Raw genomic sequence first — 27,258 nt, forward strand, 5'->3', positions numbered from 1 at the left:
CACGAGCAGCGAGCAAGACACCAGTGAGAACGCTTTGTCCATTTTGACACAATAGATGCAACCTAAATACAAACAGGAGAACACAATGGAGAGAACTACAAACACCTGGACAAACAACCTGTAAGCAAACACAAACAGTGACCACACACCGAGAAACACACACATCAAGTTAGAAACAAACAAAAGCCAGACACGAGTCAATCATCACGTCATTTTAACGCACACCAAAGTTAATGATGTTAATTCTACCAAATACACATCAGCGAGTCTAGACGGATATATCTTATTTAGTCAGAATAACAGCAGCTCTAAATACGCTCAATGATTAAGGTTCCACTGTGTTAAAAGTCTGCAGTCAAACAGAGTTGCTGTTTCAGATAAACCTAGAATAACAGCAGTCCCAAGCCAAAAAAATTGTGTAGAGGTCAGCAGCAATCTCCACAAAGATGGGTGGTGCCTCGTAAACATCCTTGAAACAGGTTTCTCGTGCTTAGGAAAGAGATTTACGGGCAAAGTTTTCCCATAGTGTGAGATTCTGCAAAATTTGTGGCCAGTTCAGTATATCATGCCTCTCACACCCTCTATTCTCTTCCAAAACACGAACCAACACACCCCAGCCCTCCGCCTCTCTTCTCTCCAAGCCTCCATCCAGCCAGAGGAGAGGAGAGGAGATAGGCCCAGCTGCTAAAGCTGTCTTTTCAGCCCCTGCTCCCACTCGGTCTATCCGAGATACACAGCAAGCGGAGGTGTCGCTTTTCCGCTGGCATTTCGGACAGTATCTACTTATAGACGGGAGGAAAAGAGAAAAGAAAAACAGAAGGGGTATTATCAGGGAGGGATGAGAGCAGCAAAGGCATTTTGTCTTTTTATTCCCCTCCTAAGCCCTGGGCTTTGCTCCCAATCCGATTGGTCGATACGGCCAGGGATGTAAATGAAATGCAAAGAGGAATAAGGCTGGCTTCCCATCTTCAGTGTGTGCCCCCCTAAGTCCTCCACCCCTCTTTCTCTGTCTCACTCTGCCTTGCTCTCTGGGCTGCTTGTGGTGTTGTGTTTCTGTATCCCCATTCACAGACTTGCTGCTCTCCCTGCTTCTGCCCCCCCCCCCCCACACACACACACTCTGCCTCACACAACATCCCCTTCCTCGCTCTTCTTTCCCTGCATCCCTCCCCTCTCCCTGGCTGGGCTCACAGCTCTTATCTCCTCAGACGCCCCACATTCCAGCGCTGCTGTGGCTCCCTGCCTGCATCCCTGGTCACGGCGATTCCACGGGTTCCCACAATCCTCGGCAGCTTGCTGGTTTAGGGTGGGCAACTGACTCTCAGAGAAAAGGGAGACGAGAGGAACACAGGGGTTCGGGAAATACAGGTTGAGAGGGGATGAGAGGGTGGGAGACAAGAGAGGGACCACAAAGAGCAGGACAAAAAGAAAGTAAAGTAAAAAATAAAGAGGCCAGGAGACAACAAGGGATGGAAAATGATACTGATTTAAATAGAAAACAAACGGTTAGGACAAGTTTGATCAATATTTGTGATCAAAAATATCTAGCATTCTGGGAAAAAAAAGGATCAAATGCCTTAAAATGAGCTGAATCTTTATTGAAACATTTCATTTGTAAAAATCACAAAGATTTGACTCCTTTTGTGAGAAACCACAGCATCAGTGCTCCAGCAAGTCAAATCTCATCATCTGGATTCTGAGAAAAGGGCAGCGTTTTAGAAAGCTCACAGCAAGGCAGCGGATCGACTTCTGACAACAACATTTCTAGAAACATGGCTCATTCTGTTCTGACGGGTTGTTGAGGTTCTGGGCCCTGACAGAAAATCAAAGGCGAGTGAATCTGGGTAGTTCAGTGTTTGAACGTCATGTTTTATCTCAATAACCTATCACATGATTCAAAGATGACCCATCCTGGGAAGGCCCCACAGTCTTGCATGTCCTTTGTGGAATTTGCATGACTCCTCTATTTCAAGTGTGCCCATGGGATTATTGACTATACTGTATTTGTATGTCGCTCCAGGCAGGGAAAGGACTACCATCGAGGTTTAAGCATGTTCACACACACATGTTGACATGCAAACACAAATCAACACATCTGCACACAACAACACACCTCTAAAAGGATCCCTGGCATTGTGACATTTTACATTTCATTTAAATCCATGAGGGATTACAGCCCTCCTAGTAGGAAAGAAGAGAGTTTTTAAAAAAAACCAACTCATCAAATCCATTAGTTTTAAACATTTAAAGGACCATCTAAGATGGATTGATGGACAGATAGAGGGGAGAGTTGGTGTGTGTGTATGCGTGTGTGTGTGTGTGTGGGGGGGGGGGTTTGCTGGGTACTGAGGACTATGTGGCACAGCACAAGTCTGTCCGAGATTAAACAGTGGCTCTAATCCCCCATTTCTGCCCCCAAATTGGTTTTCCCTCAATCTCGACCCGGCCATTCCAGTGCGAGAACTAGAGTGGTGGCTGAGGCAAAATAATCAGCATGCTAAAAACTGTGAGAGCAGAAGAGGACAGAGGAAAAGAATGAGATGCAATGATAGAGCAATCAAAGGGGTAGTTTAAGGGGAGTACACACAGCTTGATTGGGGTCAGACAAGTCTGCCAGACGTCAAACCTCATCCCTGAGCAACTGTAAACATTTGTCCCATGAATCCTGGTGGAGTGGTAGTTTCCTGTCCTATATGAGACACCCCAAACTCATAAAGACCCATTTTGTTCTAAGTCCAAACTAAGCACCACTAGACCCTTATATCCCCCAGACCACGCTTTTAATAAACCACAGGTACAGACTATCAGAGGCATCCGGTGCTCCCCGGCCGTGTTTGGGTCCCGTAGGTCTCTCTTGATGGAATTATGGGGTTTGTCTGTGGTGGAGCCTGTCCCTCTCTTTGAGCAGGTGAGTCACAGCAGAGCGTATGGCCTCCTGCTGGGGATCTCCAGGGTCCTTCTCCAAGTACAGACTGAAGTGTCGAGCGCTACAAGACAGCAGGTCGTCTGGACTGTAGCCGTGGTGACCTGAACGAAGCAGCTTCTCACAGGCCAGAGCCAAGTTCTTGTCCCAGTTTGAAGGGTAGTTTGAGTGGGTTTCTACCAGCTCCTTGTACAGCTGATCAGTAAACACAAACACACACACAAACACAATAGCAGAAAAGCTCCTGAATACGTCATACGCCTTGTAGCACTTAAATCTGCCCCATTACGGTAACAATGCGGTTGCATGTTTGTCGAGGTCAGACTCACGGTGTAAGACAGCTCAAAGAGACGAGCTCTCCCCTCTGCCTGTATCCTTCCTGCCAGGTCAAACAGAAAGAAAGCCGTCTTCATCCTGAAACAAAGCACGCAGGCTCAGGGCTAAGTGCTGGATGGATGAGCCATGCAGATCCACACTCACAGACGCACCACTCCAATGGAGTGATTTATGTAGATGCCGATACCAAATAGTCCGTTCATGTAAATGCTCTACCGCACAAGACTGGTTTATGGAGATGTTCTAGTGGGCGAGTGTGAAGAATGACACAGCTTTTTATCCACACACTAAAGTATGCAGCCTTAACAAAGAAGTAATGAAAAGTTTACCTGGCTTGCCACATCTCCTCATTGGCGACATGCTCCCATAATTTGGGATGGAATCTGTTCACACACAAACAAACACTTCTTTACATACGCAGCTTCTAGCAGTAGCCTGTGGATAGTTCTACTAACTATAAATTGTGTGAAATTATTGTTTGAATCATTGGTGCGGGTTCTGATACACTCAACATCAAATGTTTGTTGCATAAACATTAAATGAGGGAGTAACAATACCAGCCAGTCCATTAGACATGGAGTAAAACCACATCTCCCCTTTTTTCACTTTGTTCACTGTAAACACTTGACCTCTTCTTCAAAAGAATATTTTAGCCGGGTTCCCGAGCTAATGTTTGGCTTGTGGGCATCAGCGGACACGCTTGTCGTGAGGGTGCGGGAAAATAATGTCACAGTATTCAGCCGTGGATATCTGAGTGAATGAAGGGCTGCTGGCAACAGCAACAGAATATGCAGCTTTAACTAATTCTACTTTTGACACAGTTATTGACAAAATGCAGTAAGGAACTCATTATTTTTCATCTTCAGTCTCATTTCAATTGGCCGAGGGGCGTAATGTCTTTCTGTGGTTAAAATCGACAAAGAGCTGAATCACAGCATGAAGAACAGAGGACAACCTCGCGGAGGGATGGCTGAAGACCACATAGACGGGACAGGGTGAGGAGACGCTGGCGATGAAATATGTGGTTATCGTTTTGAGTTAATGGGTTTGATTCTTGTCTCCCTATTTTACCTTAAATCAAATTAAGAGCAGGAAAAGGCTAGAGCTGGTACGTTCAGATGTCCTACAGCGACGTTTGTGTATGCACCTGTCATATGGCTCGCTCCAGTTGTAAATGTTTCGAGTTCGACGTGCCCAGTCTTCAGGGTGAAACTGCTTCTGAACCGGCACCAGGTAGTCGCAAACACCGAGGGGCCAACGGGAAAAACTCCGCTTCCAGCTTGCGTCTCCGTCAGGCAGCCCAATGCAGGCGAACACATCTCTCCTACAGAACAGAACGAACAGAGAGGATCGCTCACACCATCATCCAGCCCTCCTCAGGCTCCCAGGTAACAGCTGATGATAGAGGCCCTGTACTGATCGCTCAAGGCCTCAGCCCTGAGGGTTAATCCCCACAGGTCAGTGCTGCCCCACTGGGAGACGGGCATGTTGGCCTGGCAAACACTGCCCCCTAGTGGGTTTGGTATTAACAGGTCTCCAGACAGTTTTTGGATCTCAATTTGTTTGAGCGAGTGAGTGATGAGAGCAGGGAGCAGCAGTGAGTCCGCAAGAGACCGTTTAACCAAATCAAGTAGATTAGTCTACTTCTGGAGTCCATCAGACTCCTTTTATGGCCTCGACAGTTCCACTGGCTTATCTTCTCCATGCACTCAACACTGTGTCGACCATCCCACTGATATGTGCCTCATTAGATCACCCACTTATTCATTTGAATCTTTGTTGCTCTCACGATTCATTCCCGGTCCATTTTACAGCCTTCAGTTCATCTGTGCAGCTCCACTGCTGTGACTCACTCTGTGTTGAGGGACAAAAACTGCTCCAGACTGAAGGTATCTTTCCCCTTAGGGTGGCTTGGGTCCCACCAGAGGCCAGGAAAGTTGACTCCTGGGTGGTGCTGTGCCAGCTTGGCCACATACCAAGTGTAAGTCATCATCTACACAAGAGAAAGTGTTCCAGCAACTCCGTTCACTTTGTGTTTTCCACTGAGATTAGCAGTAAATTGACATCTCTGTGTAAAATTCATTTGAAGAAAAGAACAAAACTCAGAAAGCTGGCAGTAGACTTTCACATATACATTGTCATTTTCTATTAAAAAAAAAATCACAATTCTTTCAAACATCTTGTCATCAACTAGAATTATTCCATCTTTTGTTGTTCATTGCAGTCATTCAACCCCATTGCTCCAAACAAATCAACAATTCTAATGAGCTGTGTTGGACTCGAATATGTTACTGTGGAGCAGCAGCTTCATAAATGTGGGTGCTTGATACACATCCTGCACCTGGCAGCAGAGAAAATTAATAAATCAGCACAGCGTCAAAGTAAACATTACCAGCTGAGTTTCAGATTAAATGAGAAATATGGTTAAAATCTCCTCTTCTGATCCTTATTATGAGACACATGTATTTGAACTTTAACCCTTCCTATATCAAATGTCATAATTTAATTAGTTGTTTGAAGTTTTGTCCTCAAGATTTTTATTATGATCATGTTTTGAGAGGTCAGGTATTTTAACCTCTTTTTATCCAAGAGGGGAATTGGAGGAAATATGAATCAACTCCCTCAAAACATTCTTCAGATTCACAGAACTGGACTGGAGCCGATGGGCATACAGGCAGACAGCAAACAACTCAAATGTATAATGTCTCATGAACTATATTTGTAGGTATAGTAAGTATAATTTTATTTTTTTAGTTCTGAAATGTAACTGTTAAAAAATGATTACTAAAATGTCCAATTGTACTGTATATCCAAACATTCATGAGGACGACAAAGTGTAAAACTTTGAACTCTGACCTCCTGGTCGACCAGGCGCACATCTGGCCGCTCACCCTGGCAGTAGTGTAAATAGCGCAGGGAGTTTCCAGGCAGATCTCCTCTGGTCAGGATGATCGAATTTGTTGGAATGGAGGCCAGAATCTCTTTGGCGAACCTCTCGACCACATCGTTTCTGCTCTGGTCACACCCCCTACAATCATCAGCACATGGACTATTAAAATGTAAAACGTCGTCAAAACTCAAAGTTGTGTATGCCTGTATTTATAGGGTCTCCTCATCACTGCTTACAAGTATGTGGAGCTGTGTGTGAGAGAAAGTCCCTGTTTATAGGTGCACTTCCAAGGTGCTCTGCGGGTAAGTTGTCAGTGCCCCCGCCCCTTCCCCTCTGCAAAGCACTCTGGCTGCCTATCTAATCGTGGGTAGACAGGTGTGATGGGTCTGACAGCACAGGCCATGCTCTCCCCTTGATCAAAGCCGCTCAGTGATGGCTGTCTGGCACTCCCCAGCACTACGCTGGTGTAATCTGCCTTCTCGAAAGGCTAACATCTCAGACTGAGCTCTGTGAGAGGAATCTATGTGCTAACCGTGCCTCTCTTTAGCCCCTACCATGGGCTGAACAGAGAGAGAACCTGACATGTGGAGTTCAAACCTACTGTATGAAGCACAGAGGAGAAACAAATCAGGTTGACTCAGGGGAATCTTATGCATGAGGATTTTAGAAGAACCTAAAATGTGAGCATACTTTGCATTTCATTTTAACTTTATTAAGCAGAAATATTTAAAAAATAAAATACTGTATACACATTTTGGATAAGGGCAGTTAACTTGAAATCACAATTTCATTTGAAAAATGCATTTGTATCTTTTTTTATGTCTCTGCTGCTTGATGAAATTGTCACCCGAAAGCAAATTTAACCACAAAATACAAGCGAACATTCAGAGTCCACATTTTAATCACAAAGTTTCATGTTTAATTCTAAACCCAATGTGTCAAAGTGAACTGGAACAACGAAAAATCATCTAAAAAACGATGTGCTAATATTTACGGACTGAACTTTTAATTTTTGTTTTACACCAAAAAGATGTTTGGACTGCAAATGAATGAAACATTCACCTGTGATTGGTGCGCACCATGTGGGCCAGAAGAGCTGTGGTGATGACCCAGGAAGTAGCTTTCCAAAAACCCCCATAGCCCAGCCTCCTCTCCAGCTCGCTGTGTGTACGACTCAATCCGAGGCCTGCCAGCACACACACTGCAGCATCGCTCTGGAGCCAGAAACGCTCAACCTGCAAGAAGTGAGCATGAATGAGCATGTACACATTTACAAATCAGTGTTCCTGAAATGTCTCGGTAAGAGGTGGATAAAGCACTTATGACTAAATATGAAATGTAAAATCACTTCTCATGCCACTTTGTACATTTATACAATACATACTCTTACAGAGAGGAGGTGAAAATAACATGAGATCTCGTTGCTCACCACTCCAAGAAGTAACGGACTTCCAACGTTCAGGTTGGCTCTCCAAGCAAAAAACAGTGAGTAGACTATAAGCATGGTGGTCAGCAGCCACGACACCGAGCCATGCATCCTGGGTTAAGAAAGATCACCAGTTATTCATCATAAAACATTCCATCATTTATCAGTATTTTTATATTGAAATCTGTTTTGCAGAAGTCTATGAAATATTAATTCAGGGATGGAGATAAGAAACCCAAGAGTAAAGGCATGCATGAGCCAGCTAAGAGGTGCATGATTGATTTTCTAATGCAGACTGAGTCATTATGAGCTGCAGACAACCACTGCATCACAAACTCATTACTGTACAGCTGTAAGATGTACTCACACACAAAAAAAACCAAGCTGCCCCTTATGGCAAAAACAAATCATCTGAACGTGAGGCAGGCAGATAAAATGTCTCCTGGTTTCATTGCTGGTGCATTCATCTGCTTTAATGTGAGTCTATCTTCACATTTTGCACAATGGATAAAAATATATTTTTTGGTCATAATTATTAATTGCATACAAACAGTTTCCCTCAACATTTTAACATTAAATAATTTGTATTTCTATAGCTTTCCTTTGTCATCCTATTCAATCATTTTGTTGTTTTTCATCTGTGTGTGTTAACAGCCATGTGCATTACCCAGAGAGGGTTGAACCCAGGGTGACCGGGGCTCTACGGGGCCCCTGGACTCTACTATACTTAAGCAGTGCCACCCCGCACCGTGGATCAGGCCCTGCTGTGATGAAACACTGGATCACACCGCCGCGCTGCCACATGCAGATACAGAAAAGCTGTGATTTACTGCACACCATTTTTTTGGGAAAATCCAAAACACATATCCGCCTCTCTTGATTTGAATGTGGAGCGTCACGACAGCTTGACAGTTAGGTGCCTCTGTGTTTTTTAAATTCTTTTTTTCTAACATCAGTACTTTGTCAGTGGTTTTGTTCCTCGTCTTTTCTCGGGGGGGGGGATTAGATTTTTGGTTAAAGCGTCTGCTGAGACGTGTGTGACAGAGTTGGTTGCTTTCTGTTTCAGAGTTTTTTTGCTCATCCCACCTGTCCCATAAAGAGAGGAGGAGACCTGTTCCTGCCAGAACCAGAACGGGAGGGGTAAGGTCTGCCAGGCAGTGGTCCAGCTGGGCCCTGCTCACGCACAAACACGCACAAACACACACACACACACACACACACACACACACACACACACGGGTAAAATATGTGACAGACACCAAAGACAAGCTCAATTACCCTCTCTACTGCTGAACTCAAGGACAGCAGTTATTAAACGGCCTCCATCCCGAATCAAAACAAGCTCCTTGGACTGTGAACTCCCCCTTTCAATAAGATTGACAGATACGAATGACTGTGTCATCCACCCCCCACTGCCCCTTCCTCTGCTCACAGTGGCTGTCAGTCACAGAGCACTTGCTCAGAGCAGATAGTTTCCTGCCTCTTCCTTAATACCCATCTCTATTTGACAGCTTATTGAGTCTCCATATCTCCCAATGTACACTTTATACGACTGCGCTCACAGACGTGTGTTTGTGGGTCTGTGTGTCAGCTTCTCCACTGGGTTTACGTCTCCAGTGCGACATGCCTGTCATGTTCGCCTCTCTTCCCCATCTTGAAGGTGTGCTTGTCCATCAAGCAGCAGGGGTGATGGGAATGGGTGGGTGCCTGGCAGAAGGAAGGGGGCTGGTAGTGGGGGGGGTCTTAAGACGTGAATGTACCCCCCAACCTGTCAGCTGGAGAGAGATACCAGGAGTGGGATGACTGCAGTGGTGATGGTGTCGGTGGAGGAAAAGGGAGGGAATTGGGTAGAAGAGATGGAATGGGGGGGGGGGGTAGCATGGGTGCTGAAGTGGAAAAATACAATTTCTCCAGCTCTATTGCAGTGTCTGTCATCACAGCTTGTCACGCTTAAACACCAGAGCTGAGTGATCATTTCAAACTGCTGGAGAAACAGAACACAGCGATTTGGCCCTCTAAGCAGGTTCAGTTCTGCTTTGATGGAAGAGAGTGGAATGGGAAGAACAAAAGCTGCTGGGGGAGAAGAGAGAGGGAGAGAGATGGCAAAAGAAATGAGGTCTTAGAACAGATGGGAATGTCTGTGGTTAAACCTGTGTAGAACACACAGGCCAGAGCAGAAAGTGATGGGGTCCCCCATTTCTAGAACCACATGTGGCCCCAGTTTGATGGTGATTGAACTTATTCTTTTCTTCCCTCTCCACCTTAGAACCTGCTGTCAAAGAAAAAAACAGTACAAAAAGATGGACGACACTCAACACACGACATCAGGCCTAGCTCAGATAGCTTCTGAGGCCTGATTACCAAAACCAACAATCTGACACACCACGTCACCGTAAGTGGAATAGCTTCATTTTTCAGACTGTTGGTTGCACGAAATGTGTATTGAGGAGCTCTGAAAATCCATGATAGTGATGATGATGATTATATTACATACTGTAGATTGATAATAATTACATGAATTAATTAATAAATACCAGTAAATAGAATATCCAGTAATTAATCATATAACTCATAAACAGTTGAGACTTGTAAACAGTCTTGAGACTGTCTTACCATAAAAAGCAATGTGGTACACGAAACAACATGAAATTCAAGTTGTCATGCAATTTGAATCGATTCGTAGTGTAAATATCTAAGTTATGATCAAAAGAGACAAAAAAAAAAGGAAATAGACTCACTTTAGCATTGTGGTCAGGTTTACAGAGCTCTCTGTCTTTGCCTGCGAACCCAACAAGAACACAACACTTTGGTTTACATCATTGCAATTCAACAGTAGCTTGTTTTTAGAGTGGTACAAGGCACCCACCAGGGAGAAGGTGCCATATTCAGCCCTCAGCAGGTGGGTCAGCAGACCCGTCACGGATGTCTGATCCCCCCAGCTCCACCGGGCTGTGTTGACATAGGATGACATGGGCAGGTAGACATAAGGCAAGAAACCAACCAGGAAACACAGTCCGAGAGACAGAAGGCCACGCAAAGACAGCTCCTGTTGACACAGTTTGGACAGAGATGTTTTCCAACACATCACACTTTCACAATCATTTCTTGCCTTAATACACAACCGTCAAGTCCATTGCTACTATTACATTTTTCTGAAGTTTGCTGGGAAATTACTGAAGCAGTTCAGATCTCCTTCTGAGAAAATTGGCCCAACTTTGGAAAAAGAACAGACAGGATTTTAAATAAGGGAGGTTTTTATGAGAATATACATCTTTTTATCTCTGCCAGAAAAAAACTGCCTCCAGGCTTATTTTTTCTTGGATAAGCCTTTTCTGTTTATGCCGTTTAGTGGTATACAGAGGTATTTCTGATATACTGTCCACAGAGTGGCAAAATTCAAAAATGGGATGTTTAATTGCTGCCTGTGCCCAACGGTGCATAGAGCTATAACTTTCCAAATCACACATTTAAAATCTGCTCCATGTGAGCTGTTATACTTTAAACTTCAGAACTTACCCTGCAATAGTAAAGTCGGTGAAGGACCCAGGGAATGATGACCAGTACATACAGCACCAGGGTGTGCTGGTTGCAGAGCCCCAAACCACAGCACAGGGCTCCCCAACATGCAGCCTGACAAGAGTTATGGTATTGCGCTGACATTCCAACTGATGTTTTATTAGTATCATCAGGAGCTGATGACTGATGCACGTGCTGAACTGAGTTACCTTCCTCCTCTGGGTGGCGTTTTCAGCGCAGTGGAAGCTGGCGATCAAGAAGAAGAGCAGACCAACAAAGCAGTTGTTAAGGGTGAAGACCTCCGCCACCACGGACCACTGCCAGCTCAGCCGGGACACAGCGAACAGGCCTCCAGCTAGAACTGCCCCAGGACCAGGACCTGCCAACCTGACGGCGAAAGAGGACAGACGTTCAGTTTTCTTGGATGAATTTGACTTTTTCCATTACAACTGAGGACAACCAAAAAAAAAAAACATTTAAAATTTTTTTAAAAATGGAGCAATCCTAGCCTTACCATTTCATATTTTCCATGTGACTTCTTTAAGTATTATATCTGATCTAAGTCAAATTGTGCTGCACTAAGAAAGGCAAAACAAAGTCAGCAGCCTGAGTCAAAATAAAATTTCTGCCATCAAATAAAGCTGTTACTTCCCTCAGACTAATTTGAGGACCCATTATTATAATCTCCCTCCAACCCAAGTTTGCTTCTTGAACAAGACCTTGAAAAATATTCTGTGAATTGGGCCACGCACATATCATGAGCACTCCCACCTCAGCAGCCGGTTGATCTGGAGCAGACTGCCACAGAAACCATCGTGGTAGAGATAGCCTGTTATCCTCCGCTTCTTAAATATAATGTGTGCACAAAAGTTTCCCCTTCCCCCCCTCCTGTACTGTCTCCATCTCCTTTGCGGTAACTGAAGCAAACTTGGGATAATCTGTCATACGCTAAGACCCACCACTTACTAAAATGAGAGACAGAGGGGGAGAAAAGGAGGCGACAAATGATGGGGAGAGGGGAGAGAAAGGAAAATTGTGCAGAGGAGTGTGCGTTAAAGGGGTGAGTCAGTGTGCTGGATAAAGGATGAAATAAAGGAAAAGGAAGAAAAAAGTTCAAGAAGAGAGAGAGGGGGGGGGAGAAAAGAAAAGAAAAAAAAACAGCACAGTCCCTAGCATGCTGGCTCTGAAATATGAGCAGGCTCGACAATTAGGGAAGTCAGGCAGTATGGCCCTTTCCGCCATTGTGTGGAGTGGCTTAGAGTCCTCATCAGCCTATCAGCTAACTGACAGGCAGAGAGCTGCTCTATTCAGCACCGCAGATACAAGCTGCAGGCCAAACGGCTGCCAGGTCCCTTATGACCCCACAATCCCTTGCCGGTGACAGCTTCAAGCTCCATAGCAAATTAGGCGCTCTCACATTACAATCGCAGAAGACAGATTCCATTAACGGTATCTGAAATTGAGTAGAGAGCAGGCCCGTTATCAGACCTGACTCATAAGCACCGCCATTAATCACAAGGCATGATACCATTTATACATTTCCAGCTCTCTGCCTGCCGCTGTGATAGTCAGCCACAAAAGGCCTGATGAGACTTAGGCTAGGGGAACAATGGAGCTTTCTGAGGAAAGCGCGGTAAATCAGGAAAAAAAGGAGAGCGAGTGCGAGAGGATGGTAAAAAAAAAAAGAAAAGAAAACTCTGCCGCTGACTACTTCCCCCTTTTTCTTGGGTTTTCTCTCTCCTTCGTTTCAGTATTTTTCCTGTGTTCACTGTAAAGCAAGCCTGGTAAATGTGTGTGTGTATGTGTGTGTGTGTGTGTGTGTGTGTGTGTGTGTGTGTGTGTGTGTGTGTGTGTGTGTGTGTGTGTACACACACTGATGGAGGGAGGGTGGGTGCTGTGTTGATGGGGCGTCTAGGAGTGGGTCTTAATAAGAGATAGAGGCGTCTTGCTCGCTGCCCCGCTCCAGGAATTAGTTACAACTTGAAGGAAGGATGAAAAAGGAAGGGAGGGGTGTGTGGGGCAGATCAGGACTTTTGTTGAGGTGCAGAGACCCCCCACACCCATAACTTTACCTCCCTGCATGGCAATTAACCCATAGCTCATGCACCTAGCAGGGGGGCTGATTTTGGGGGTGGGTAGCAGTGGGTGCAGAACAGTCATGGGGGGTCCAGGAGTGAGGTTATTACACCAAGTACTTTCCTGCCTCTGAAGCTTTGTGTGATGGCCAGGCAGCACTCGTCACACCTCCAGAGGCACACAAACATTCCTGTTCTTCAGTTCTTTATTTTCCATGAGTGCCTGACAAATCTCTCTGTTAGAGCTTGTCACTCGGTAAGAGCCCAGTGGTGTGTGCAGAGTGTGGGCTGTAAATGACCTGTCTGTCTGCGTGGGACCACCTGGGTTCCAGTCAAGTCTTCCCAGCCTCTCCACAGCTCATTCTCCAGGCTGGCTGTTCCCACGGCGTACAGATAAAGCTGGACATATTTTTGACACCAGTGTGTCCGTGTTCCCTGTTATCACGACTCAATGCGGGTGCAGGATGCTGCTGCACTCAAATGTTGTGGCTCACTGACAATGGCCTAGTTAAGACATAGCAGGGGAATAACACGTCTGACAACGACACCAAGCTGATCCTCCCTGCCAAAATGACTGTATCATCACTTGGGTAATTAACTGAATGACAAATATCATGCATCAAGTCTGGAATGAAGCACTCGCGTGGAAATAATGTGAGTGGTTAGGAAAGAAAATGATCAGAAATTCCACATGAGTTGCAATAAATTGGTGCACAATGGAATGCAAACAATACAAAGTGGAAAAAATAGAAAGGATTTGGAAAAATACAGAGATAAATAACAAAACAAATGAATATGAATGGTAAGTTATGACTTCAAGGACATAAGTAACTCAGTAAAAGCACTCTGAAGTGAGAGCGGCCTCGTCTAACCCATCACATCGTCTAATCCATCACATCTACAGTGTGGACCAGAGGCGTGTCAACACCCATCTGTGTCATCTGTGCAAAATAACAGCACACAAAAATCCAGCTCTCTGAATTGAATGCGGCTTCACGATGAAGCTGGCCAAGGTCGCCGCCGTCACACACCACCCCAGGGAACAGACAATACCAATGCTGTGCCATCACGGATCAGCGCTGCACCGCTCTCTAAACGAGTGGCGGTTAGGGGAAGCAGTGCTGGAAAAGAATCACACATTCCTGAAGAGCAGACAGCCCCAGAGAGGAAGAGGAGGAGGAGGAGGAGGCCTGCTTGGAATGAAGCTGAGGATTCCAGCTGGCCCTCAATCACACCTCAGGGCTCTCCTCTGGCCAGGACACCCGGCCGGCTACTGAGCAGCTATTATGTGACACTGAGTCAGACACACTGCTTTGAAATTCCTAAGCCAAACAGAAAGTCATATATAAATTTAAGCTTTTAAAATATACCCTGGATATTTGTAATAAAAGCGCATACTGCCCTAAAAAATGTTTTACGACTTGTAGAAGTAGTAATATTTAGGCTAGTAATACTTCAGCATTATTGTTTATTGTCTTCAACTACGTTCTTATAATATAACCACATTGTGTTATCGTTTTATTAAATTCTAAAGGAATGCTCCTATGATGTTACTTCTCAAGTTCATTTAATCCAACAGAGCTCTACTCACCCTGTCAAAACAGATGTGTAATGTTTTCTTGTGGGGCGTTACAATATAAAGGAAAAGCTGTACTCTAATGAAATTGATGACTTCATCATCCCATTTGTTTGTGATTGTGGCATCACAATAACTGGGGGCACGTGGCTCTGAACACATGAACATTTACCAATCACTATTGAATTTTGATTGCATTACAAGAAAGTTCTAACCAGTGGTTTACTGTTTTTACGCAAACGCAAACTGTCATGCTATGTTAGCCAGCAGTTGTACTGACAATGCCTTTACTGTCTCTATAAATCTCCTAACTTAATGGAGGTGTAATTTCAGATTAAAGCATCTCGTCAAGTGAGTAATTTCAAGCAAATTCTAATCAAAACCTTACTACAAATTCACTAATTTTATTTTACATGCAAAGACCATAAGAGTCATCCTCCCATTACCTGTGTATGACCTCTTGTCTTTGGAGGGTTGTAGTGAACTGATAGTGATAATGGGTGAGCAGCAGGCTACACCTCAGAGCCTGCTCCTCACATGGAGCATGCAATGTGATTAATTACACTGACGAATTTGTTGTGTTTACTGTTTGCCAATGGTGATCTGTTGACAACAACTGAAAACATTTTTTAGTGATGGATGTATTTTCTTTTTAATATTTTGTTGATTTGTAAAAAACATTCATTCATTCATTTTCCATACCGCCTCTTCCTCTATCGAGGGTCACGGTGGTTGCTGGACTCTATCCCAGCAGACGAACAACCACTCACGCCTGCGACTCACGCCTGCCTGCTCTGACAGAAAGGAGGGTAAATAAGGGCCCCAGTTCTGCCACTCTGACTCCCCTCCTCCAGGAGAGCGCTCCAGTGCTCCGAGTGCCTGTAAAATTAATCACCACAATTCTACTCAAACAATGCAACCACTGACATGTCAATTTCTCCCAGAATGCCATCTTAATCTCCACCCAACACACAAAAAAATTACAGGAAGAGGGGGGAAAAACAATTTACAAAAATCATGTCTTTATGCAATTCACTGAATGCCATTTTTATTGCTGCTTTTTCCAACAAAGTCATTAGGCACACACCAGTGATACATAAATGTTGCTGTATAGATTCCATTAACTAATTCTGGGTGAATTGTAATTGCCGAGTCTGATCCGTCTCCGTGCCTGGTGCCTTATTAAGACCGCCTGTGGTGGGTGAGGAATGTAATATTGACGTCCGAGGCAGACACAATCTCAGGCCCACGGGCGAAAGGAATATTAAACTGGTACTGCATTCTGCTGTCTATCTAACCCTCCTCCCTCCTCCGCTCTATCCCCAACCCATAGCCAGTAATGAGGAAATAACATCTTCATTAGACATCTGTTTAACTGTATTAGAGGATGAGTCCTGGGGGAAACATTGGTCATGCTGAGGATGGGGGAGAGTAAAGGAGATCTGTTGGACTACAATGTGTCGGAGGAGATACTGAAGGAATGGAACAAAAGTTCCAGATATTGGTGCTGTTAAGACAAATGGACCTAAGATTCCCTTCTGCCTTTTCCAGAGGATGCCGGTGTGGGTCTATTCTCTGTTGCCACTCGGGATGAAGATTTTATCTGACTTCAGCAGCTCCTTTGCACCTTTTTGCATGAAATAAATCTATTCAGCTGTTACCAAGGTATCAGAACTTACCTCAGGATGTCACAAACATAACAAACGACTGCAAAGCAACACAATACCCACACAAGTTGCTCTTGAAATGACCCCAGAGATATTCTCTGTGGAAAAACAAACCTCCTGTGCAAGGAGGGAAAGTGCCATCAGGACCATATGGTGGAGGTACTTATAAGGAGCTATGGATTCAGAGCAAGGCGGTGGATGGCGTTGTGCCCAACCTCCGGTCCTGAGGTATCAGCTGTGCCACGAGCCTTCACAGGTGTGTGTTTGATTTCCAAGTCCGCCGGGCAAAGGGGAGACCAGAAACTTTTGGTGTGCTTCAACACTCCTGTGACGTAAGCATGTGATCAAACAAAAACTGCTGATGACTGAGTGCTGGTAGGTTGTTTTTCTGCTCTATTGGATGTCAGCATGCTAATGCGTCCGCCCCTGGTTTCTCTGGATAATCTCAGAAATGGAGAAAGATTCCTCGCAGGTAGGCAGAGATTCAGAGCAGCTTTGGCAGATAAATTGTGAAACGAGAGAGCAGAGAGAACCCAGCTGTCTGGATTATCCCACTATCAAGGGTTCTTCTAGAGGCTCACGGAACAGGCCTTTACATTTCACAGGCCAAATGTTTCTTTCTGCAAACCTCCGAGTGCAATCAATACTAATTATTATAACGGCCGCCATCCTCAAAGGCTTGTCAGGCCATGGTGCGAAAACATAACAAGACATGCAATTTGGCCATCAAACCATGTGATCAAGCCAAAAGAAGTGTAATTGACAAATCAAAGGGAGGGTAAATTCTACATTTAAACTTATGCAAAAGAGAGAAGTGGCTTCCAAACCTATCAACTTACGTTCCCCCACATTAAACACAGCAATCTGGCCGACTAATTTAAATTGATACATCAAAGGCTCGCCATGTTGGGCATACTCCAGATGAATTTCAAGGTCTTACAATTTTACTATTTGAGAGAAACTGCCTTCAAGTACCCATATTATCCTTCAACATATTTTAGCATGAGAAAATAAGCACATAAATTTGTGATTTCTTTGGGGGCAGAAACATACTTTACTTAAACATAGTTGAAAAGTTTATTAGAGTCTCAAAGAGCAAAAAACAACGCGAGACTTTTCCATATTTAATAGTTACGTTGAAAATGGAATGCCAAACATTTAGTGCAAGAACAGGGGAGTTATGAACGGGGGCACCACCTGGTCAGTTTCGGTATTTCACCTGAAGGAAAGAGCAGAGAACTCCTGCAGGGATGAGGCATGACAGTCTTCTGCATGGTCAAACCAATAACAAATAACTTGACAAAAATGAGAGGAAAAACCGACTCCCCCTTTTACCCCCATATTTTGCCCACTCCAGTAACCCCTCATTAGGTGGAGGGAATGCCAACTGATCCACAGCTGTGAGCTCATCCTAAACTAGGCCCTGAGCAGATAACGACTGAAGCCTTTTATGCTTATTTTTCAAATTGAAAGCATAGATTATACGTTCATACTTAAAAGCTTACATGGTGTGACTATGTGCTCTGGCTGAAGTCCTCATGACCCATGTTCAGGGTGTGTGAGTTGGAGGTCGTCATAATGACTTTTTACTTGACCATAATCCAAAATTGGATCTAAATCCCCAGAGATTACAAACAGGGCAACAGTTAACAGGCACACTGTGAGCCAAATATCAGCCAGACTGCATGGATATTTTTTGGCCTCAGATTTACAGTTGCAAATGACGAGCCAAGAGCTGAAATCGTCCAATAGATTAATAAGTCATCAAATACTGTATATTAAGAGTAGGGGGCAGAAAAGATATAGAGCCAGAAAGCCTTAGAAAGGGCAGCACTCCTTCAATTGTTTTGCTCTTCCTCGCGGTCCTATCCTTTTCTCTGAAGCAGTAAAACAGGTTAAGAATAACCCTAAAACCCTGGCCAGCGAAATGCAAACACACACACACAGACACCCACACACACACGCACGCACACACAAACACAAAAACCACAAATTCCATCACTAGCTTCTGCCAAAGTGTACAGCAGAAAAAAAAAATTACATCACATTCAACAATTCTTATTCTGGAAGAGTACATCAGATGTATACAAAATGCAGGAAAATGCCCCAGTATGCATAAACACAGACAAAAGGAAAAATGTTGACACTATGCTGCCACCAACAATGCAATGTGGAAAATTACTAAGATCAGCAAAAAAAAAGGGTCGAGCCAACTATGGGAGATAATCACACATAAAGGAAGAGGTAAAATTCTCCTTACATGATAGGGTCAGCAGCAGGCAAAAACTGCAGGGTGGGTGGATGGCAGTGCAGAACGGACCACTGTGCTCATGACTGAGCAAAGGGGGACATGGTGGAAGGGATGAGAAAGGGAGGAGTGGAGTTTGTGATTCTGTCCCTCTCATACCCGGGAGGCAAGAACGGGGAGATAAGAAATCGTGCCATGTCAGAATTGGGAGCATGCTGGGCAATGGGGGGGGGGCAGTAGAGCGGGGACGTCAGGGTGGGGGTTGGAGGGCACAATAATTGGGATATACATACACACGTACACTCACAACGGGTGGCTGATGGGTAAACAGGCAGGGCAGCGAGGTGGGGGGAGGAGGGTGACCGGGCTCTGCTCCTGAATACTGAGCAGAGGATCAGGCATGTCGCTGCCAGCCTGTCAGGACCTACAAATACCACTCTCTGTTCAACATGAAAAAGTCAGCAAGGAAATGTTTTAAGGCCCCCTCCACTCCTAAAATATTTCTTTCAGATGTTTCACTTTTAGCATATAAATTCATGTATGTGCAGAGTTTGTCATTAGAATGTTGTTATCATACTTCACTACTGAAGTGGGAATGATTGTCTGTGCTTTCCTGAAATCCAGGTTTGAGTCACACGCCTCACAGCCAGCTGTGAAACACTGTGTGAGGATGCCAAGTACAAGAGAGAAATAACCACTGAGAATGCTGAAAAGCATTATTGTTTATGAAAGAGTAGAAGATAAACATGAACGAATTGTGGAAAACGACATTAGAAACTTATACATTATACTCACTTGCAGACAGAAATGCAAAGGGCACCACTGGCTGCAGCCCCCAGCAGACTGCTCATCAAGTTGACACTGTGGGCTGGAGAGAGTGATGGTAGAACACGAATGGCCAGGTGAGCCAGCATGGTAAAGAGAGGGTATCCTGGAGGATGGGCCACCTATGGACAAAAACAGAGAAAGCAATCCGAAGATGACCTGAGAGACACCAAAAAGCTTCAACAGAACCACCGCAACGCAAAAGGTTTTGATGGTATTCAATGGAATTTTCTGGAAAGTCGGACAATTTTGAGGTTATGTCCACAGATTGCAGCTGACCTACTTTAAATGTGTTCAGTCCAATCAAAACCTTAATGATACAATTTCATCAAAAGTTTTCATATAACTTGGACATTGTGGCCATTGTGGTTTGGTGAGGGGAGATCCATTTGCATGTGGTTACGGGGACCTATTCTTTAACCCAGTTTTAAACTTTAGCTTTGCCAATGGGCATTGGAGGAGGTTGTGTCATGAGTGTTGTGGGTTTGTTTGTCTGTATATCAGTATGTGTTTAATCAAAATAACCAAAAAAGATTTTAACAACTTTCCATGAAGTTCTGTGGAAACCAATCAGATCCAGAGTAGTAATAGTAGTAATAATAGTTTGGTTGATAATCATTAGGTGGGAGGACCATCTTGGTACCCTCTGCTTAGTGATGTGTTTTAATTTAGTCAGACTAAATCTAGGTCTTCTGCCATAGCGGATAGGTGTGTTACACTACAAATGCCATGACTGTAAAATGACTGTGACACTAGAGCCCACTTCTCCTTCGTCTTCTCTTCCTTTTCTCTGGCCTCTTCTCAAGGACAACGTGGCTCCCTAGAGCCTGCGGTAGTGCGTGTGGAGCTCACCAGCCCCCCAAACCACCTCCAAGCAGCAGTATTTCCCGCTTGGGGGATCTCAGCAATCACAGCAATTAGCCACTAAGTCTCCTCCACCCAGATAAGGGCTCAGTCATTAAACACAGTCTCATTCCCTGGCACTGATAACACAAGTCATGCAGGGGCAGCACTACAGACGAACAAAGAGCTGAAAGGTGAGAGTGTGACAGACTACCTCACTGGTCACCACAGACACGATGAAGGTGGCTCGCTTACATAGAAACAACTTTGAATTTGAAGGGGATGAATTGGGGGTATTATGGGTCAGAAAAAAATGACATGAGATAAAATAGAGAATTAATAACAGGAAGGATAACGCGCAGGCTGCTGGGTGAAATGTTGGAATGTTGACAGCTAGGTAACTTACACAAAGTGAGCATCAGTAAAAGGGAGTGTGTGGATGAGGAGTGGACAGACAAGCCGCAGAAGGACAGCTGAGGGACACGAGCCACAGGGAGAATGGGATGGCAGAACTCTGGAGCTCTAGAGATCAGAAGGGGGGGGCCAGCAGCCTGGGACCGAGGGACAGTCTGCGAGGCCCTGGGGAGGCCTGAAAGGCAGACAGGCAGGCCACACGGACTGCAGCACTAACGGCAGGATTACTGGCATAGTGACACCGACACAGCCTCCCTAAAAGGATCACAGCGGCGTAATAAACTTTATTAAATAATAAAACTTATTATAACTGTTAACCCGATTTAGTTCATTCTTCGCGGCTTACACACATACAAAAAAAGAGGGTTGGATATAATAAGCCTTATACCGTACATAAGGCAAAGCCTACAAAAGCCATCGCCTTACCATTGACTTTAATTGGATTTGAAAAACGGGTTGCAAATTATAGCATTCTCTACTTGCAACTTAGTAAAATAAGTGCATAGAAAAGAAGGGGAAAACCTGTGGACTGAAAGTAAATTAATCTGCTTTCTGCCCATGCTTAATTAAACTTCCTTAATGCTTATAAGAGTTAATGAGTGAATTGATTAAACAATGCAGCTAATACTTACCCCCAGCTCACAAGCAGTGGTGATCAGCTCTCCTGTGGAAGAGAAAAGGGGAGGAAATTAATGTAAACCCAATAATTATTATTAAGAGACAAGTCTGCTCCCAAAGTTTTCCCAAATCAAATACTTGCACTGGGGTTTTGCATTAATTTGCCAGGATCAAAACCTACAAATCTTCCCAGTGTGACATTTCCTAAGCGGCACGCTCATTCTCTTCATCTCTCGCCTCTCCCCTGATGCCTCCCTCCCTTCCTGTAGCACATACACACAGATACAAACACACACCAACCATTAGATTCCCTCGCCAGTGCTCTGTCACACAAAGACACACATATGCTGATCTGAGAATAATGCTCCCAGTCCCATCCTCCCCGTGCATCTGGGTCCCTTTACTCTTTCTTCTACCGCTCCAGAATGCCTCTTTGCTGCTCCCACATTCCCTACGTGTCAATGTCTCAATGTCTTGTTTAGTCCGTTGGGCACAAACAGAAAAGGCAACGTTTGTGACAGTCACAGAATGAGGTAAGCTGTAAAAATAAGAGCTAGTTGCACAATTTTTTGACAAGCTCTGTGTGAGGCGCAGCACAAAGTGAAAAGAAAACCCCTAAAAGCTATTTGAGGAAGCTTTAATGTATCTGGGCATAAACCCATTTGTGCCAGAATACACCCAGAGCATTTCAAATTATACTGATTTCTCACCCAATGTTTGCATCTCCCACTCATGAAAATTGAAATTTGGTTCAGATTAAATGACAGTGATAAATGTTTGGGTTCAGGACAGCTCCCTCTACTGGTAGGAAATGGAGAGTCATTTCCTCCATCCTAAATGGTTCACGAAAAAGTGGCCTCGTGTTTCTATTACTTCACCTATTTCCAAGCTACTCAGGATTCCCGGTGGATTCATTCATATACAGCAACACAGCCTCTACTCTAAAAATGTAAATTAGTACAAATATTTTTGCAAAGATTAATGCAGGTTATTTTTGATCAAAGCATCTGTGCTTACATTTTCGGAATTTTCATTTGAGGAGCAGGAACTTTAAGCCCTGATGCAGTACCAACCATTATAAAACAGAGTGACTACATTTCCGATGACATTGGCTGCGTCACACATTTTGCAACCTTGTCGATACAGTGAATTACTATGCCTAAAATTCTGCCACATGACGAGCCCCAACTCTTATCAGTCTAATGGACCATGAAGTCAGAACTCCTCCACCTGCACAGCTTAAATGTTTTCACAGCTCCATTTCACCTGGCATGAGCCGCCAGCTACCTGCCATCATTTTTACATCACACTTTCTCATCCCTCATCAATTTCTCAATTTCACTCATTTTACATCAGTAGTGGCATACTTTTACACCATTCAATACAGAAAATCATAAACTAATACTGAGCCAAACATCCATCTCAGTGCCACAGAAATGCAGTTCTGCAGCCCCAGTACTAAAAAGGGAAAATATTGACTCAACGGGGTAGCAGCATGAGTGCCAAGAGTCTTTGTGATAGTGGAGCATGGGCACCCACACCAGTCTTCCCATAATCCCCATCATTTCCACACTTCACATTCCTAGACAACAGCGTACCCGCAGGGCTGTACTCAAGCCTCTCCAGGGCACATCACACCTAAAGAGATTAGGACACAGAGACGGAGACCTGGAGAATTCCGAAGGGTGTTCAGCTGGCACTATCAGAGTGGGCATCCTGCACCGTCCCTAAACACTGTGGAGAAGGGGCTGGCCATTTTTTCAAAGGAACCATTCGCTAGAGAGCAGCACAGCTACTCATAGCTCTAACTGCCTGCTCACTCCTCATCTCTGCTTGCTCATATCTGGCCAAGCTTTTCGAATACTTTCATTTTGCAAAATGTGCATTCTCCTCCACAGCAGCTTGTATGCCGGAGCAGTGCAAACAAGCAGAACCTTCATGCCCTCAAGTCCTCAATTACAAGTTTGTAACCAAGCTGTCACTTTTGATCACTGTTTGTAATTGTGCTGTTCAGTTCTTCATTTACTGACAGAAAACACACTGGTCTGCAAATAAAATGGATTGGGCATTGTTACATTCATTTATTTTGTATAGTTGATTATTTTTTGCATGGAGGCTGATGCCTCACACAACTAACGATGGACAAGTGGACAGGTCTCCAGGTCATTACAGGACAGATGTACAAAGACAGAAAAACTGTGGGGAAACTAAGAATGACCAATTCACCTATATTTCATGTTTTTGTTCTGTGGGACCTATAGACCCCGCACAGAAAAGCCAGTGGCTGTGAACCCACAACCATACTGCGGTGAGATCTCAGTGCTATCCCAACTACTGCACCATTGTGCCGCCACACTCCCAACAAAAACTAAGGCAATAAGAGACTGCAACCTTGACCTTCAGGATACCCTGAAAGTAGTACCAGACAAGTGCATAGCTTGGACCTTTCAGGGGTAGGTCAAAGCAACCATTGATCAAAGCTAATGCATAGGTAAATCAAAGCACTAGCTTTGATCTATGGTCTTACTCACACTGGCCTTCTCCCTCGTCTTTCTATCTTATCCAGTTCCTGAGTGTACAAAAGTTCATCCCCTTTGCCGCCCGAGTAATCTGCTTTTTGTTTCATCCTCTTATCTGCAACAGTTGCGAAAATATTGGGTGGACATACTAACGGACGAACAGACAAATGAACACACGAAGACTGACAATTACAACACTTCACCGCTTTTAAGCGAGACATAATAAATCCAGGCACGATTCAAAAAATATCAGTTCTACCTTGTTATTCCTAGAACTATTACAACTATTACTATTTTTTTTCTTGAAGCTCCAGTAAAAAAATAGTAATATCTGACAAATAATGGGCGGCAGTGGCTCAGTGGTAGAGCAGACGTCTTCAGACCAGACATCGGCCAGCCATCGGCGGTTCGCTTCCTGCTCCTGCCAGACATCTTCGAAATTTGAGATGACCATGGGAGGTGTCAGCTCACCTCCCGGCCACTGCCGAGGTGCCCTTGAGCAAGCCCCCCCCCCCCCCACAAGCTGCTCATTGGGGCGCACGCCGAAGTTGCAATCCATCACTCCGCATCCCTTGTACTGATTGTTGTTGTTAATTGCATGCCTACAGGCATCTAGTGTGTTGTGTTTGTTCAGGGGCCTCTATACAATGTTTGTGTGCTCTGACTAATACATGTATATATGCATGTACAAAAGTGGAGTGTAAAGATAATTTCCCCATTGTATGAATAAATAAAGTGATTTAATCTTTTAATTTAATCTTTAATACGACTTGACACACACACACACACACACACACAGTATAAACACAGTATAATGCGTTAACAATTTTATTTTTGTGTGTTAACATAACATACATTTAATATAAGGAAGGAAAACACTTAAGTCAGTGATCACATTTATTTTGAAACCAATATATCAATATTTACATTTTCCGTTCAGAAGTCCTGATGACGTGAATTCGGCTTCACACACAAGCACCACGGACACAACACACACATCCACACGGCGTCACACGTCTGGCTGCCTGGCAACACTACAACGCCGAATGAGCATTAGCTGACAGGCTAGCACCAACCTGAGTCTCCGCCGGGCACAGTCCTCTGGACACAAGGCACGTATAGAGCGGCGACACAAGCGACCGTAGTGCCTGTCAGTATCCAGCTGTTCTTCTGCTCCGTGGACATTTTTCTTTCTGAATAAGAGCCGACAGCCTTTAGAGATCTGCTCCTCTCAACCAACTACCGGGCTAGCTAGCCGTCACACTTGTTCATGTCGAGCGCTGACAGTACTTTTTTTTTTTTTTTTTTTTAGAAATCAGCCAAAGTGAAACAATATGTTAATCCAGAGATTAAACGAAGTTGATATAGCGACAACTGGAAAATAAATTAACGGTTTTGTTTGAGCAGGTTTTAACTGAGGGAAATTGAAGCGATCCAAATGTGTAACCAGGAAGTAGCAGCCTGAATTCTCGTCCAGCTAATCTCGCGATACTTCCGACCAGACGCGCTCACGTTGAAGCTGACAGCTGTAACCTGAAGTTTAGGTCCGTCTGGGCGGAATACGAAGTGGCTGTACTTGTTAGAAAGGCTGGACGCTGTCATCACTTTTGTTCATATGGCTGACAGAAGGAAGTCCTGCTATTATTGTGGACACAATCACAACCGGTAATGTGTGTTTTTCAAGAAATGTGTGGATGTGCTTTTCCACAACATCTTCCAAATGTCCTGAGGACTGGAGATATTGACATTCATATCCCCAAGTGGTTCCATTTGCTGAGGAATCAAAAGCCTCAGAATTTTTTTTAATAGATAGATTGGAGAGATTGCTTCATCAGATTGTGAATTTGTACAAACGCTTTGTTGATGTACAAATACAAGTGTAAGAGTAGTTTCCAATCTTTGACAAGTGGGCAGCATGACTAAAGTATACAAACCAAACTCAGTGGAACACTTCCTCAATATGCTATTATTGAACATGCTCCAGTGTATGGACTATTTGTGTGATCTCTTTGCTCCAGAGGCACGGCTTAAAAGTATTGACATTCCAGGTGGAGTCACACTCAAACATTGCTGCCAGTCTTATCTGATTCAGAGCCTTTCAATGAAGCTACACGCCAGAAGTTTAAAGGTGATGACTGGATTTACCTGAACTTCCTAACAGATGTATTATTATGATCGTCCTTCTCTTAAAATAAAGTACTTTTTTGATAGTTAACACCTGGGATCCTGTGGGAGTAATATTATTGGGGGTAATACTACCTCATTTTAATATTATCATTCTAGTTTCAACAGCTAAAACACAATTAATTGTATCAGAGAAGCACCAGATTATAACTGAAACAAGATACACCCATAAAAGTCTCACAAGTGCCCATATTTCACAGGATGAAGGGTGACCGTATTAAATAAATTGCCCTACTGAACTGATAATAATCCCAGCCCACCGTAAATGAGTCTGATCCCTCAGTAAATTGAGCCATTGGTGAGGTGGAGTGGTGTCAGCACCTAGCCAACTCTCAGATGGCGCTCTAATCCTCACTTCCCTCTCACCACCACCTTCATCGTCTAATCAGTCTTGAACACACACACATACGCACACACACACGCACGCACACACACACACACACACACACACACACACACACACACACACACACACACACACACACAAAATGTTCACACCCATCTGACACAAGTACTCACCCTTCCTCATACTTGGGCTCAGCCATCTCTTCAGTGTGATGTCACTGGTAATCCACACTCTGGTTATCCGCTGGGTTGCAATGTTGCCAGAGGCATACGAGGAGGAGATGGAGGGAATTTGGATTGGAAGGGTGTGCACATCATTTTCTAAAAAAACCAACACTTTTATTTGCCCCCTGCCAAGCTGAACAGCATATGCACAAATGCTAAATGGAGTATTAATGTGGACATACATTTCAGCGGCGATGGGGAAGATAAAGCAGAGCTGCGAGTGCATTCATAGCAGCCTGTAGCTTCTATTCCAGGCACAGAGGAATCATTAGAGAGTCTGTTGGATTAAGCACATCCTCCCCTTCTCCACCCCATGCATCCAGAAAATGCAAGTACTTTTTATTGACAGCTTGCCCAAACAGAGGAATTAACCACATGGTGGAAGCCCTCGTTCCATATGGCACCAAGTTATTAGCAAACATTAGTTGACTGTAATAGCAGTGGTATTAAAATCATTATCTTTTCAGATTTTATGTGAGGCCTATGTTTGTGTGTGTGTGTGTGTGTGTGTGTGTGTGTGCGTGCGTGCGTGCGTGTGTGTGTGAGAGAGAGAGAGAGAGAGAGAGAGAGAGAGAGCACATTTACACAAACTCAGCATGTGCCAGTGTGTGTGATTAGAGACTTCTAA

General features: G+C 44.3%; 1 protein-coding gene across 6 annotated transcripts; it reads right to left on the reverse strand.

Annotated features, from left to right (window-relative positions):
- Positions 1–1,272: 1,272 nt before the first annotated feature.
- tmem260 (transmembrane protein 260) lies at positions 1,273–26,926 on the reverse strand. 6 transcript variants are annotated; one of them, XM_068339700.1, is made up of 16 exons: positions 24,953–26,066; positions 21,372–21,403; positions 19,453–19,604; positions 11,301–11,478; positions 11,092–11,205; positions 10,442–10,621; positions 10,314–10,354; positions 8,662–8,748; positions 7,579–7,687; positions 7,212–7,384; positions 6,116–6,308; positions 5,113–5,252; positions 4,407–4,583; positions 3,589–3,642; positions 3,253–3,337; positions 1,273–3,118 (listed from the first exon to the last, which is right to left on the reverse strand). In XM_068339700.1, the coding sequence occupies exons 1-16, from the start codon at positions 25,059–25,061 to the stop codon at positions 2,864–2,866; spliced, it is 2,079 nt and encodes a 692-aa protein (XP_068195801.1). In that variant the 5' UTR covers positions 25,062–26,066; the 3' UTR covers positions 1,273–2,863. The 6 variants fall into 6 exon arrangements, 5 of the variants coding, with proteins under 5 accessions (XP_068195801.1, XP_068195799.1, XP_068195802.1 ...); XM_068339698.1 differs by lacking the exon at positions 24,953–26,066 and adding an exon at positions 26,580–26,926 and having other exon boundaries at positions 1,274–3,118; XM_068339701.1 differs by having other exon boundaries at positions 1,524–3,118; positions 6,116–6,287; positions 24,953–26,063.
- Positions 26,927–27,258: the final 332 nt, after the last annotated feature.

This window comes from Antennarius striatus, chromosome 17 (genome assembly GCF_040054535.1).
Source record: "Antennarius striatus isolate MH-2024 chromosome 17, ASM4005453v1, whole genome shotgun sequence".
NCBI lineage: Eukaryota > Metazoa > Chordata > Actinopteri > Lophiiformes > Antennariidae > Antennarius > Antennarius striatus.